This window comes from Oreochromis niloticus, linkage group LG8 (genome assembly GCF_001858045.2).
Source record: "Oreochromis niloticus isolate F11D_XX linkage group LG8, O_niloticus_UMD_NMBU, whole genome shotgun sequence".
In the NCBI taxonomy this organism is placed as follows: Eukaryota; Metazoa; Chordata; class Actinopteri; order Cichliformes; family Cichlidae; genus Oreochromis; species Oreochromis niloticus.
In genome coordinates, this window is record NC_031973.2 from 27,308,097 (window position 1) to 27,321,816 (window position 13,720).

The window sequence follows — 13,720 nt, forward strand, 5'->3', positions numbered from 1 at the left end:
TGCTAATTCGCCACGCGATTGTCCGTTTTCCGTCCAAACTCAGCCACGCAGTCAGTACATGCTCAGTAGACGGCCAAGTCTTCCAGACGTCACAACTCGTCGCCAATTTATGTTATATTCCCACTGTAGTGTCAGTACACTATTAGGGCTTATGCCGGGTCAGATTGCACACATGATAGTTTGTTTACAAGTTGACTTCTTCTTTATTTGGATGACACAGAAGTTACACACACATAACTGGGCGTGGTGCCCCCTACTGGCGATGGCTTGCATAGCACACAATAACTCTTGGTTCATACATAACACAAGCTTCCACAGGGTTTTCTCCTTTCCAGCTCTTTTATGGCGATGCTGTCCAGGGTCCCCTTGATGTGTTGAAAGAGGCTTGGGAGGCTCCAAATCCCAGAAAACAATGCAATGTTCTTTCATACATACTGAAAATGAGAGATAAGCTTGAGGAGCTCCAAGAGCTGGCCAATACTCATCTGGTTGGTGTCCAACAACGTCAGAAGCAGAGTTATGACAAGGCAGCTCGTATGAGTATTTTTCAAGAGGGACAAAAAGTTTTGCTGCTTCTGCCATAATCTGAGAACAGTCTCCTTGCCAAGTGGCAGGACCGTATGTGATCAGTAGGCAAGTGGGTCCAGTTACCTATGAACTGTATATATTTGCCTGAGGGTCACAAGAAGCATCAAATATTTCATGTAAATTTGTTGAAAGAATGGTTTGATCGGCGAGCATCTTCGCTAGAGTGTTGGGCTCATTCTGTGGTCGAAGAGGAGGAACCATGGAAGCTGTTCTTTCCTTCTACATCAGGTTAATAGCCAGTTCCTGATTTGAGTCACCTTACTTCCAAACAACAGAAAGAGTTGAAAGCAATTATGCCTGCTGATCTTTTTAGCACCAAACCAGGTTGCACCAATCTCATCCAACATGAGATACGATTCCACTGTTCCAATCAAAAACCTATTAGGGACACCACCTCACGGGTTCCTGCAAAGCTGATGCCTGCACTAAAACAAGAGGTGGAAGACGTGCTTGACATGGGAGTCATTGAGCCATCTAGAGGTGAGTGGTGTAGTCCAGTGGCGCTAGTGCCAAAGAAAAATGACTCTAAACAGAGATTTTGTGTGGATTTCTCTAAACTCAGTGCTGTTTCTGCTTTTGATGCTTATCCGATGCCACGAGTAGAGGAACTGATTGAGCGCTTAGGGAATGCCAAGTATCTTACGACACTAGACCTTTGCAAGGGGTACTGGCAAGTACCTTTGACTGAGTCTTCTAAAGATTTAACAACTTTTAGAGTTCCCAGTGGACTTTAGGGTGGGTGGTATCAGGGTGGTATCGCCGCTTCATTCCCAACTTCTCTGCCAGAGCAGCGGTCCTTAGTGACCTTACTCTCAAATCCAGCCTCACAAAGGTTAAATGGACTGCTGAGTTCAATGCTGCTTTTGTTGATCTAAAAAACTGTTTGTGTAGTGAACCTGTTTTGCAGTGCCTGGATTTTACCCAGCCATTTACTTTGCAGACGGATGCTTCTGGAAAAGGACTTGGAGCAGTGTTGCTGCAGGGTGAGGGTGAGAATAAACGACCAGTGGTGTATATAAGCCGCAAGCTCTTTCCTAGGGAAATGAAATATTCCACTATTGAGAAAGAGGCACTGGCAAAAAAAAAAAGGGCTCTAGATGACAAAGTGGATGAGCAGTTGCAATGCTCTCCATTTGTCCCATATGTATTGACCTTTTTGTTTGCACATTATGCACATTATTCTGTTTCTATTTATTTGCTATGATTTGCTATTTGTCAAGTAACATTGCTGCACTCGCTATCCCGGGTTTGTTTGTGTAAGCGTTCTGTTGCCGGCAAATCAAACATTCTGCAAATTAAGGCAAATACTCAGTTACATGTTTCTTTATATTTTATTGTGTTACAGATTAAGTCATTTGTTCACACTTACTTTGTTCTTTCTTTTCGGTCTTCATGTGGGTCAGGTGTAGGGAAAAGCCCGCCTAGCATTTCCTCCTTTTAAAGTCCTGATGATGTCACACATGACATCAGCAGGTCGAACCAAGTGGAGGGCTTTCTTTGTCCATAGAAATGCTTCCGTTTGTTTGTTTCAAGGTTTAAAGGGGTTTGTTGAATCTTTTCGTTTTCATTAATACAGCCATTTAGTTGTGTAAATGTCCCAATTAGAAGTGTGAAATTCTGTGTCTTTTTTAATCATCTGTGTAGAGTTTAAGATCCCTCAGTTCAAGTGAGTGGTACTGGCTGGGCTAATTGAAGGTAAATTGATGGCCCTATTTAAAGCCAGTCTCTGTCTGATTCAGATGAGAGTGTGGTGGTACCCATACGGAAACCAGGAAAGGATGACACAAATCCAGGAAGTTTTAGACCTATAGCTTTAACTTCGCATATTTGTAAAGTAATGGAGCGTATGATAAATGCCAGATTAACGTACTATCTAGAAACTAGAGGATTTATCTCTAAACATCAAAGTGGGTTTTGGAGGGGGAAGAATACCATGGATCCAGTATTGTGTTTGGAACATGAAGTTAGAAAAGCACAAATAAACAAAGAAAGTGTAGTTGCAGTGTTTTTTGATATAGAGAAAGCCTATGGTATGATGTGGAGAGAAGGCCTACTAATTAAAATCTGTAAATTGGGTATTAGGGGGAAGATGTACAGGTGGATAATGGATTTTTTTAAAGGGAAGACAAATTCAAGTGAGGATTGGGGAGGTTTATTCTGAAAGATTTTTGGTAGAAAACGATACACCTCAAGGGAGCATAGTGAGCCCTTTGTTGTTTTCTTTAATGATGATGACATAGAGGGTGGATTGGGGTGTTCGCTTTTTGCTGATGATGGGGCAATATGGAAGAGAGGGAAAAATGTTGACTTTATTGTGAAGAAACTGCAGGGAGCAATTGGGAAAGTTGAAGAGTGGTCGTATAAGTGGGGTTTTAAATTTTCAGTGGATAAGACCAAGACAATGTTCTTTACAAGGAAAAGGGTTAGTAAGGAAGTTAAGCTAAAGTTGTATGCTTTAGAATTAGAAAGAGTTAGGCAATTTAAGTTTCTGGGAATGTGGTTGGATGAAAGGCTGACATGGGGTGTTCATATTCAGAAAATGGTGGATAAATGCAAAAAAGTATTAAATATATTGAGGTGTTTGGTTGGGAGGGAGTGGGGAGCAGATAGGAAGTCCTCGAGAGCCATATATGTGGGGTTGGTCAGATCTGTGTTAGATTATGGGTGTGTAGCATACTATTCAGCTGCAGACACAACTCTAGTTAAGTTAGACGTTGTTCAACATCAGGCGGACTCTGTACAGGTGCTTTTAAAACAACTCCTACTGCAGCTTTGCAGGTGGAGATGGGGGAAATGCCACTAGGACTGAGAAGAACACAGCTTATGCTTAATTATTGGGCAACTCTTCAGGGCCATGGACAGGATCACCCAACACAAGCAGTTCTCAACCCTTGCTGGGAGAAAGAAAGGCGGAAATCAAAGAGCTTTGGGTGGATTGTGGGTGGAAGAGCAAGAGAATTTAAACTGGATCAGTTATACATTTGTCTTCGAGTTTTGTTACCAGCAATACATCCATGGATACTTCCTGAAGCCATAGTAGATTTCACTCTACTGGATAAGATGAATAAGAATGGGGCATTTATTTTAAACTCCTATACCGAGCAGGCTTACATTGACCAGTTTTATGGTTATGTTCAATTATATACAGATGCATCAAAGAATTCAGCCAGTCAAATTGGTGTAGCAGTTGTGGTCCCGGAGTTCATGGTTAAAATAGGAAAAAGGATCACTGATAGACTGTCAGTATTCACTGGAGAACTGCTTGCAATTCTGTTGGCTGTTCAGTGGGTGGAAGATATGAGGCCATTAAAAGCTATCATTTGTTCAGACTCAAGAGCATCATTGCTTAGTTTACAGTGTAGTCACTCAGAAGCGAGAGCAGATATTCTAGCAGAGATTCAGCAAACACTTTTCAGGGTAAACATGATGGGTCTTACAGTTGTGTTTCTATGGATTCCAGCCCATTATGGAATAAAGGGGAATGTAATGGCAGACAGAGCGGCGAAGGAAGCAACGAAACATGGGACTGTGGACCTGGCTGTTTGTTTTGGTCAAGCTGAAATAAAGAGTATCATACGGCAAGAAATGAGGAGTAGATGGCAACAGCAGTGGGAAGAGGAAAGGAGAGGACGGTGGTTGTATACAATACGAAGGGGGGTGGGAGAAATGAGGACCACTGGAAGGAGCAGGAGAGAGGAGGTGGTCATATCGAGATTCAGATTTGGTCATACTGGGTTGAATGCAACACTATTCTTGATTGGGAAACATAATACGGGGAAATGTGCCTTCTGTGGAGAAAAGGAAACTATAGAGCATGTGATATTGCACTGTCAGAAATATCAGGTGGAGAGGAGACAATTGAACCAAAATCTCATTACTATGAAAATAAAACTGGATCTGGTTGACCTATTGCAAAAGGATTCTGGAAGTAAAAGTTACCAGGCTTTATTCCAGTTTTTTAAAGTGGGAAGAGTGTTTTAAAGGATTTGAGGGGTTTTTTTTGTTTTGTTTTGGGTTTTTTTGTTTTGTTTTTTGGGGCGTCATTCCAGTCCACACTCCATACTAGTGGTGGCGGTAATGCACCAATCAGTTGTTTGCCAACCGCCAATAACATTTAAGAAGAAGAAGAAGAAGATTCAGATGAGAGAGGAGAGGTGAGCTGTGTTACCAGATCCATGTACTGTTGAGTTTTGTTAATTGAGTTAATTTAGGGGGAAGTTTTGTTAAGTTACACATTAAATTGAGTTCACTGTAAATAAATTGCTCACCTCTGGAAACCCGAAATGTCTGCGTAGTCTGCTTCCCTACCACCTTCCTTGACATTCGAGTCTGACTACTTCACAAGCCACAGCATCTGAAACAGCTTGGCAGGTAAGGTGGAACCAGCGCCTCTGTTTCAGAAGACATTGACGCAGAGTTTAAACAAGTCTGATGAAACAGAACTGAAAACTGTGCAGCAGTGGCCAGATTGATAATGCCATGCAGGAGTGTGGTTCTACCCCGTGGACAATACGATGTCAATTAACACAGGGCTATGATCTGAAAACACTGCATTTAAAATAATCAAGTTTGAAAGAGGCAGGCCATAGGATAAAACATAGTCCAGTGTATGTCCACATGCTTGTGTAGTTTCAGCCACCCACTGTGTGAGATTAAAAGAATCTATTAAACTTAAAAAATCTTTAACCATCGCTTTATCAGATCAAAACACATGGATGTTAAAATCTCCAACAATAAGGACATGATCATATTTAGACATGACTTCAGCTAAGAAATCTGAAAAGTAACTGTAACGAGTGCCGTTCCTTCCGCTCGAACCCCAGTCGCTCTCAGCCAGCTTCCCCTGTAACACTGCTCTTTATTGTGGTTACATGACTATGCATAAGTTCATTAACATATGATGTCTTACACAGGGATACATGTGAACAAAGAGTACCTTGTCTGTGTGTACGTATAGGCATGCGCGCGCGTGTGTGTGTGTGTGTGTGGGGTCAAGATGTGACCCTGTGAATGTCTCCCCTAAATCTGCTGGCCTGGAAGTCCAGCAGTTCATCTAAACAAAAGGCACTTATACTAAAACAGACATAGATGTGTTTACCATACCATAAAACAATAAAAGAAGGTACGAACTCTCTCATGACCCTAGGATGTGTGTGTATCTCAGAGTGCTCTGGGAGGCACACAGAGTCTTTGCAGACTGCTAAGGATCAGACATCCTATCAATATGCAATCGATTATACACCTCTAAGAATATATGGTTATATATTTCTAAGCATAAATGACAATCCACAATATAAACCTAACAAGCACACCTAGGAAGCAGCAGCTACAAGCATGGTCTGTAATATAGTTATAAGAGTCTTTAGATTTACACATCATGATAGCAACAACCTGAACTGTTTATCACACACGTGTTCAGACTAATGAGCTACTTACCAAAGACAATCTGTCACCTCCTCTCTCTAATCCACCCCACAGACTGTTCAGAGAACCTGAAAAATCATCTGGATGAACTATTACAGTGGAGCCCGAACCCACAGTGAGTGGAGCTCTGCAGCCAGATGTGTACAGCTGTTCCACTTAGTGCAGCACACTCAGTCGCAGCAACATAAAAACATTTTATATTTGTTCACATTTTATATAATTAAGTTTACTCAATAGACTAAGAACCAATTTTATCTTTTTCCATAGTATTGGTGCATGCTTCTCAGGATGATGTTTTGTTTAAGTCGTAGAAGTTATGTAATACCGTGCAACAAAACGAAATTCAGGCTGCTGATGTTGCGGACAAACAGACTTAAGGACAGCTTTTACAACAGGGCAATAGCCCTGTGCTAATAGCTGACCTGACTGGCTACCTCCCTGAACTTTTTTGGGGGGGCAATAACAATAACAATAACTATGTGCAATAAACATACACTCATTCTTTTCTTTTTTTATTTATTAAGTCATTCCTTTGCTCATACCTCTCTTGCACCTTAAAAAAATCCACTTTAAGTAAGTTACTGTGTTGTGTTGTGTTGTGTGTAGTCCCGACGCAGGACAGTTTCCAATTTTGTTGTACTATTGTACTAGGTATGACTGTGCAATGACAATAAAGAGTTATTTTATCTTATGTTATCTTATGTAACCTAACTCTGACCATGTGCAGAACAGCCACTGTGCACCAGTCCAACACACTGTTCTTTGCTTTAAATCCATCACAGCACAGCAAACTTTTCATGTAACATTTAAATAACACAGTTAGTCTACCTCAGTTTGTTTTGCAGCATGTGTCACAATATGAAAAACATAATGGTACACGTACAGATCTAATATCCATCGTGAGACAGGTTAGTTTTGGGGTGGCTGTACCTCAGGAGGTAGAGCAGGTCCTCTACTGATCAGAAGGTTGGTGGTTTGATCCCTGGCTCCTCCAGTCTGCATGCCAAGTATCCCTGGGCAACATACTAACCCCAAATTGCTCTCCGATGCGTTCATCGGCATATGAATGTATATGAATGGTAGTTAGGAAGCACTAAGAAACTTAGAAGACAGTGCTGGTGGGAATGGGTGTGATTGGGTGAATGTGGCATGTTGTATAGAGCGCTTTGAGTACTCTAGGAGAATAGAAAAGCGCTATATAAGAATCAGTCCATTTACCATTACAATCCATCCATTTATCTCCCATTACCTAGCTGGGCCTACGCCCTCATTTTAAGTTTGACAGTGTTTTTTAGTAGATAAAGGCAAATAGCTTAAACATGAATTGAGCTGCAGTTTGGGGAAGGCCTCGGAAGGGACGGGTGGCGGCTCCCGGACCTGGCGGATCTCCAAGGAAAGGATCCCCTAGGTAGGCAGGCTAGCGAAGATAAGTAGCCCATGGCCTCAATAAGGTGGTTGAGGATTCCATAGAGTGGAGTGGATGAGCTCGGAAACAACAGGACAAATTCTGTTTACATTATACATGCTTCCCTTAGGCAGTATCATCAGAAGGCATATCATACATTTTCACTGCTATGCAGATGACACGCAGCTCTATCTATCCATGAAGCCAGGTAACACACACCAATTAGTTAAACTGCAGGAATGTCTTAAAGACATAAAGACCTGGATGGCCGCTAACTTTCTGCTTCTTAATTCAGATCAAACTGAGGTTATTGTACTCGGCCCTGAAAATCTTAGAAATATGGTATCTAACCAGATTCTTACTCTGGATGGCATTACCTTGGGCTCCAGTAACACTGTGAGGAACCTTGGAGTAATTTTTGACCAAGACATGTCCTTCAAAGCACATAATAAACAAATATGTAGGACTGCTTTCTTCCATTTGTGCAACATCTCTAAAATTAGAAATATCTGTCTCAGAGTGATGCTGAAAAACTAGTTCATGCATTTATTACTGGACTACTGTAATTCAATATTATCAGGATGTCCTAAAAACTCCCTGAAAAGCCTTCAGTTAATCAAAAATGCTGCAGCAAGAGTCCTGACAGGGACTAGAAAGAGAGAACAGATTTCTCCTATATTGGCTTCTCTTCATTGGCTCCCTGTTAAATCCAGAATTCAAAATCCTGCTCCTCACTTACAAGGTCTTAAATAATCAGGCCCCATCTTATCTTAATGACCTTGTAGTACCATATTACCCTATTAGAGCACTTCAGGTTTACTTGTTGTTCCTAGAGTTACAAGTAGAGTTACCTATTTAAAAGTAGAATGGGAGGCAGAGCCTTCAGTTTTCAGGCCCCTCTTCTGTGGAACCAGCTTCCAATTTGGATTTGGGAGACAGAAACTATGTCTACTTTTAAGATTAGGCTCAAAATTTTCCTTTTTGCTAAAACATATAGTTAGGGCTAGATCAGGTGACCCTGAATCCTCCCTTAGTTGTGCTGCAATAGGCATAGGCTTCTGGGGGACTCCCATGATGCATTGAGTTTTTCCTTTCCAGTCACCTTTCTCACTCACTATGTGTTAATAGACTTCTATGCATTGAATCGTACTTGTTATTAATCTCTGGATCTCTTCCACAGCATGTCTTTATCCTGTCCTCCTTTGCTCTCCCCAGCCGGTCGCAGCAGATGGCCCCGCCCCTCCCTGAGCCTGGTTCTGCCAGAGGTTTCTTCCTGTTAAAAGGGAGTTTTTCCTTCCCACTGTTGCCAAAGTGCTTGCTCACAGGGTTTTTTTTTCTCTATATGTGTTATAGTAGGGTCTACCTTACAATATGAAGCGCCTTGAAGTGACTGTTGTTGCGATTTGGTGCTATATAAATAAAATTGAATTGAATTGAATTGAATTGAATTGAATTGAATTGAACTGAAAATTAGGAAGGAGTGGAGGGAGAAGAGATCAAAGGAAATTTCGGACAACTAAAGACTTTGATTGATGAATTAGCGGAACCCTCAATCAGGTAACAATGTGGCTTGACTGTGAACTGAAGCTTTGACAATGACGCATGCTGGGATTTTGAGACTTTAGGTAATGGCTTGACGGCTCGTAAACGCTTACGTGAGATTGTCTTGGAGTAGAAGATGGAGAAGGGGTGCCTGGCTGGTTAATTTACTTTGGATAAGGTAACGATAACTACTGTGCCGATTTCTGAAATAAACAGAGGTGACTGTAAGGAGTTTTGGAAGGATTGGTTGAATTGAAAGACTGATTAGAGGAGCATTTGCCTTCCATAGTGATAACCCCCCAAACCGGCAGAGAGCTAAGTAGAATTCCACCAAGCAGGACGACATCCCAGTGCCATGAGGGTTTAGTGGCGCTTTGTGAAGACAGGACAGATGGCAGAGAAACTGGCATCCCAGTACTGGAAGGGTTTGCTGCAACCTGATGCCTATGTTTTAGTTGTTTGTTTGGTTTGGTTTTGATTTTTTTGCAAACGATAGATAGATGGCAGAGAACTGACATACTGAAGGCAAAAGGGTTCCCTACTGCTTTTTGCAATGATAGCTCCAGAGAAGCTTGTTGCTGCATTTTGTGAATGACGGATAGAAAAAGAATCTGGCATCCCAGTTCTGGAAGGGTTTACTGCTGCTTTGCATATGAAGGATCGATGTGGAAAAACAAGTATCCCAGTGGTCGAAAAATTTGTTGCTGCATCTGTGAAAGAAGGATATAGGGAAGAAAACCTGGCATCCTGGTGCCAAAAGCTTGCTGCTGCATTAGTAAAGGAGGGATAGAGAAAAAGAACCTGGCATCTCTGTGCCAAAAAAGCATGCTGCTGCATTTTGCGAAGGAGGGATAGAGTGAAAGGAAATTGTCAACTCAATGGTAGAAAGGCTTGCTGCTGCATTTGCAAATGAGGGAAAAGAACCTGGCATCCCGGTGCAATAAAAGCATGCTGCTGCATTTTGTGAAAGAGGGATAGAGGGAAGAGAACCTGGCATCCCGGTGCCAAAAGTTTGCTGCTGCATTTGCAAAGGAGGGATAGAGAAAGAGAACCTGGCATCCCAGTGCCAGAAGGGTTTATTACTGCTTTGCAGTAATAAACCATTCTGGCAGAGAAGCTGGCAACTCGGTTGTAGGAAGCTTGCTGCATATTGCGAATGATGGCAAGAGAAGAACCTGGCATCCCAGTGCCAAACTTGCTTCTGCACTTTGCGGAAGGATGGATATAAAACATAAAAGCTGGCATCCTATGCCTAGCAGAGATATGCCTGTCAATGGAGGCGCACCAGCAGCCGGGGGTATTCAGCCTCTATGAAATGCTGATATGATGTTCAGAGTGTTTGGGCTTCTTGAATCGCCTGAAGGGACACTGATAAAGCAGAGCTGTGTAGTTCTTTCTCTGATGTGGTGATGGACAAGATGGCGATTATAAGCAAATGAAAGTGTCAGTAAGATTATGTTACTCTTATAAGATATGCTGTCTTAAAGACCTATTAAAGACCGAATGGTTTTTGCACAAGAATGGACGAAAACAAGAACAAACAGCTTATATAGATAAGAACCAGAAGGGTTGTGTTTGGAGGTGTGGTCCCGCTCCTGAAATTCCAGGAATTTATCTCCAATTCAATTACAACATGTTATTCTCTTTATGTTTGCTCCTCTTCTGTAGGGCTAGCTACATGTTGTAAGTACCGCAACCGTAACTTATGGACACCTACAGTCATTCCAGTGTTAAGCCCCCCCCCAAAAAAATCTCCTTTAACCACTGACTATGGTACACATCATCTCCTTCTATGTGACATCCCCTGCTTATTAATAAACAAATAGTATTGCGTTTCATGTGTTACTGTCTAGGATAAAATCAGTTTGATGTTTTAAGGCTCGCATTATAGTGAAATATGAGCCTGTTTGAACACTGAAGTTGAGTTGAAAGTAAAGATGTTTGTTTATAAATGTAGGGAGTAAAAGTAAAAAGTTGTCAGAAAAAACTCCTTAAATAAAGTACAGATACCTGAAAAGTATACTTTCCACATTTGCATGTGAATCTAGTGATTCAGACTTGGATGAAATCATGAAAAGGATCATGAAAAATGTTTTTTATTAAGTAACTGATAACATGTATTTTAATAATTTAACACTGACAAATGTACATGTTTTCTCCTTTTTTCACACATTGAAATTTACATGTTTTAACAACACATTTTGTCACATCTTTGCATCAAAATAACACATCTTTGTGTTATCTAATCCCACAAAAGTGATGAAAGGTAAAAGACCAGACACATAAAAAACTGACAGGACATGCATTGTCCCTGAGCAGATGCAGCACATGTTAAAATTTAACACATTATGTCGTGTTTTAACACATCCTTTCTAAGAATGTAGATGAATTCAAATACTTATAGTCATTCAAAACAAGCAGACAGTGCAGAGAGAAAGACTACAGAACAAAGCAAACTATGAGCAACACTTGAAAACAGAAACTGAGGCAGTGCCTGCGTTGTTCTAAATATTGGTGGGGGTGGTGTCAGGTTTTGTTGTCCGCTAGCTCCCGCTTTAAATATACATGTACAATAGCCTCAATAAAGGCTACCTGACACCGCATCCGCCATCACGTTACAATAGTTGTATCGGAAGCTGCATATTATGAGTTTATGGATGATAACACCATAACGTCTTCCTCCGCCTGCACTTTTGTTTTTTTCACCGGCTCTCCACGCCTAGGCTCTCCACGTCACATGCGGCGCATCGTTGCAGGCGAATGGAGCCGAGCTGCTATCTTCAGTGACCTGGATTGTGGAGGGTCTGGATTCTGCCCAGCTCAGCGGAGAAAATAATACTGGAGGTAAGCCCGGCATTTTCTTTGCATCAAATAATCACCTCAAATATTACATCTTATATGTTTTCTTGTTTTTGTTTTTTGTGTTCATGAAAGGCTTCGGCTGACAAATAATTGAGTAATTGTCTGAATTGTGTATGAATAATCACAGCATGAGCACGCATGCATGCAAACACGTACAGTCCCGTCATTGTAATCCCCACGTTTTTAGGCAGAAGAAAACATTAGGACGCTGTAATAGTGCCTCTTTCTAATATGTGCCGCCAGTTCCATTGCTGCTTTAAGATTAATCATCATATATTTAAATAATTATTACATATTTAAAACCCCCCCCAACTGTTTTCATGATCGTCTTATGTCTCACCGCCAACATTCGTGGTTATAAAAAGATGCAAAGGCAGATGAATCTTGTCTCTGATCTGCTCTGCCTCGCAGATGGAATCTGGACGCGAACGAAGCCGCTGCCGGGCAGCGCTGTGCCTGGAGCGTCCGCCGAGCTGAAGGAGGAGCCGGCTTGAGAAATTCCCGTAATCGTAACACCCTTAACTACACCTGGATTACAGCAAACTCACCTCTCTGGTTGCACATCGATCCTCTACATGGATATGGAGGGGGCAGGATAGCGGGAAGATGAGACCAGACCTTCGCAATTTAAGGGTGCTCCAACCATAGCCAATGGTAAGTTTGTTTGTTTTTTTGTTTGTATTTTTTTCAGGTTCAGGTTACCATAAACCACGTGCAACATGTACACTGTATACTGTATAGGTTAATCATTGTGTAAACATACTCTGATTAAGTAAGATTATGTGATTATGTCAGATGCAGAAAAAAAATCCTTAGATATTCTTTAAATGCATTAATAATAAACAAACTATTTTATTTACTGAATATGAGTACACTGAAAAATGAACAAAGTAAATTTACTAATGTAATATCATCTTAAGGTTCTTGAACATGCATATTTCCATTTTATATCACTAACACAACTATCACATACAGTACAATAAGAATGTAAGTAAGTATGCACTGAATCTCCTTGTACATTTTAAAAAGGCTAAACAATATGTTTTTAAGTTTTCAAAAAGGGACTCTGCCTCATACAGTAGTTTGGTACTCTGCCTACCATTCCCTAACGTGAAACAGAAACCGGATGCAAGTGGGTGTGGACACCAAGCTGTTACAGGGCCTGTGATATCTTCTGGGTTGACCCATTGAGACTGATTTGGGTGATTTTCAGTGGAAAATATGTCAAGGGTCACACTCTGAATTTCCAACATGTTATCTTTCAGAATGTTGTTTGACATTTAATGACTGAACCTCAATCTGTGAACATAAAATGTTCAGAAACTGACCGTCTGCAGGCTGCATTTAAAACATCATTTAGTTCAGTGTCGGAATTCTAAAGTTATTTCAGCCTCATCTTCACTCAAATACCCACAACAGCCCCCAGCTCCAACTGTGACACGCATTTTTCGACAAATAATCATTTGTCGAAAAATGCGTGTCACTGTGTAACATACAGTAAATGCTTGCGCTGACAGTGTTGTTGTCGACAATGTCAATGTGTGGACTATAAATTTAATTCAGAGCTGATAATAAATCTGTGATGTTTTTTGCTGTCTGTGTCCTTATACACTGATGACTGTAAAAATGTTCACATTAAGTACACAAAATATAACAGTAATTGAAATTGGGGACTTTATGAATGAGGAAATGAATCCAAGTGTCAGTCAAAGGTTCAGGTGAAGCAGGAGCGGCGGGGGGGGGAGTGGTATCACACAGTCTGTTACCCTGTAACTGACTGTTAACCTTTTAATCTAAGTCTGTTCACAGATGGTTGCAAAAACAGGCTGGAAAAATAAGTTATATTAAAGAAGAAATACTGTGGAAAATTCTGCAACTAAATAGATGAATTGGAACAGG

General features: G+C 41.1%; 1 protein-coding gene across 5 annotated transcripts in view; it reads left to right on the forward strand.

The window, feature by feature from the left end:
* The first annotated feature begins 12,342 nt into the window (after window positions 1-12,342).
* Window positions 12,343-13,720, forward strand: part of adgra1a (adhesion G protein-coupled receptor A1a) — a 74,870-nt gene continuing 73,492 nt past the window's right edge. For 4 of the 5 annotated variants that reach the window (XR_003221358.1, XR_003221357.1, XR_003221359.1 and 1 more), the window contains exon 1: window positions 12,343-12,475. Coding sequence is in view for 1 of the 5 variants with exons in the window: in XM_013266383.3 (XP_013121837.1) it covers window positions 12,473-12,475 (3 nt within the window). In the remaining 4 variants the exon portion in view is untranslated. The remainder of the gene's footprint in view (window positions 12,476-13,720) is intronic. The other variant, XR_003221360.1, reaches the window with a different exon arrangement.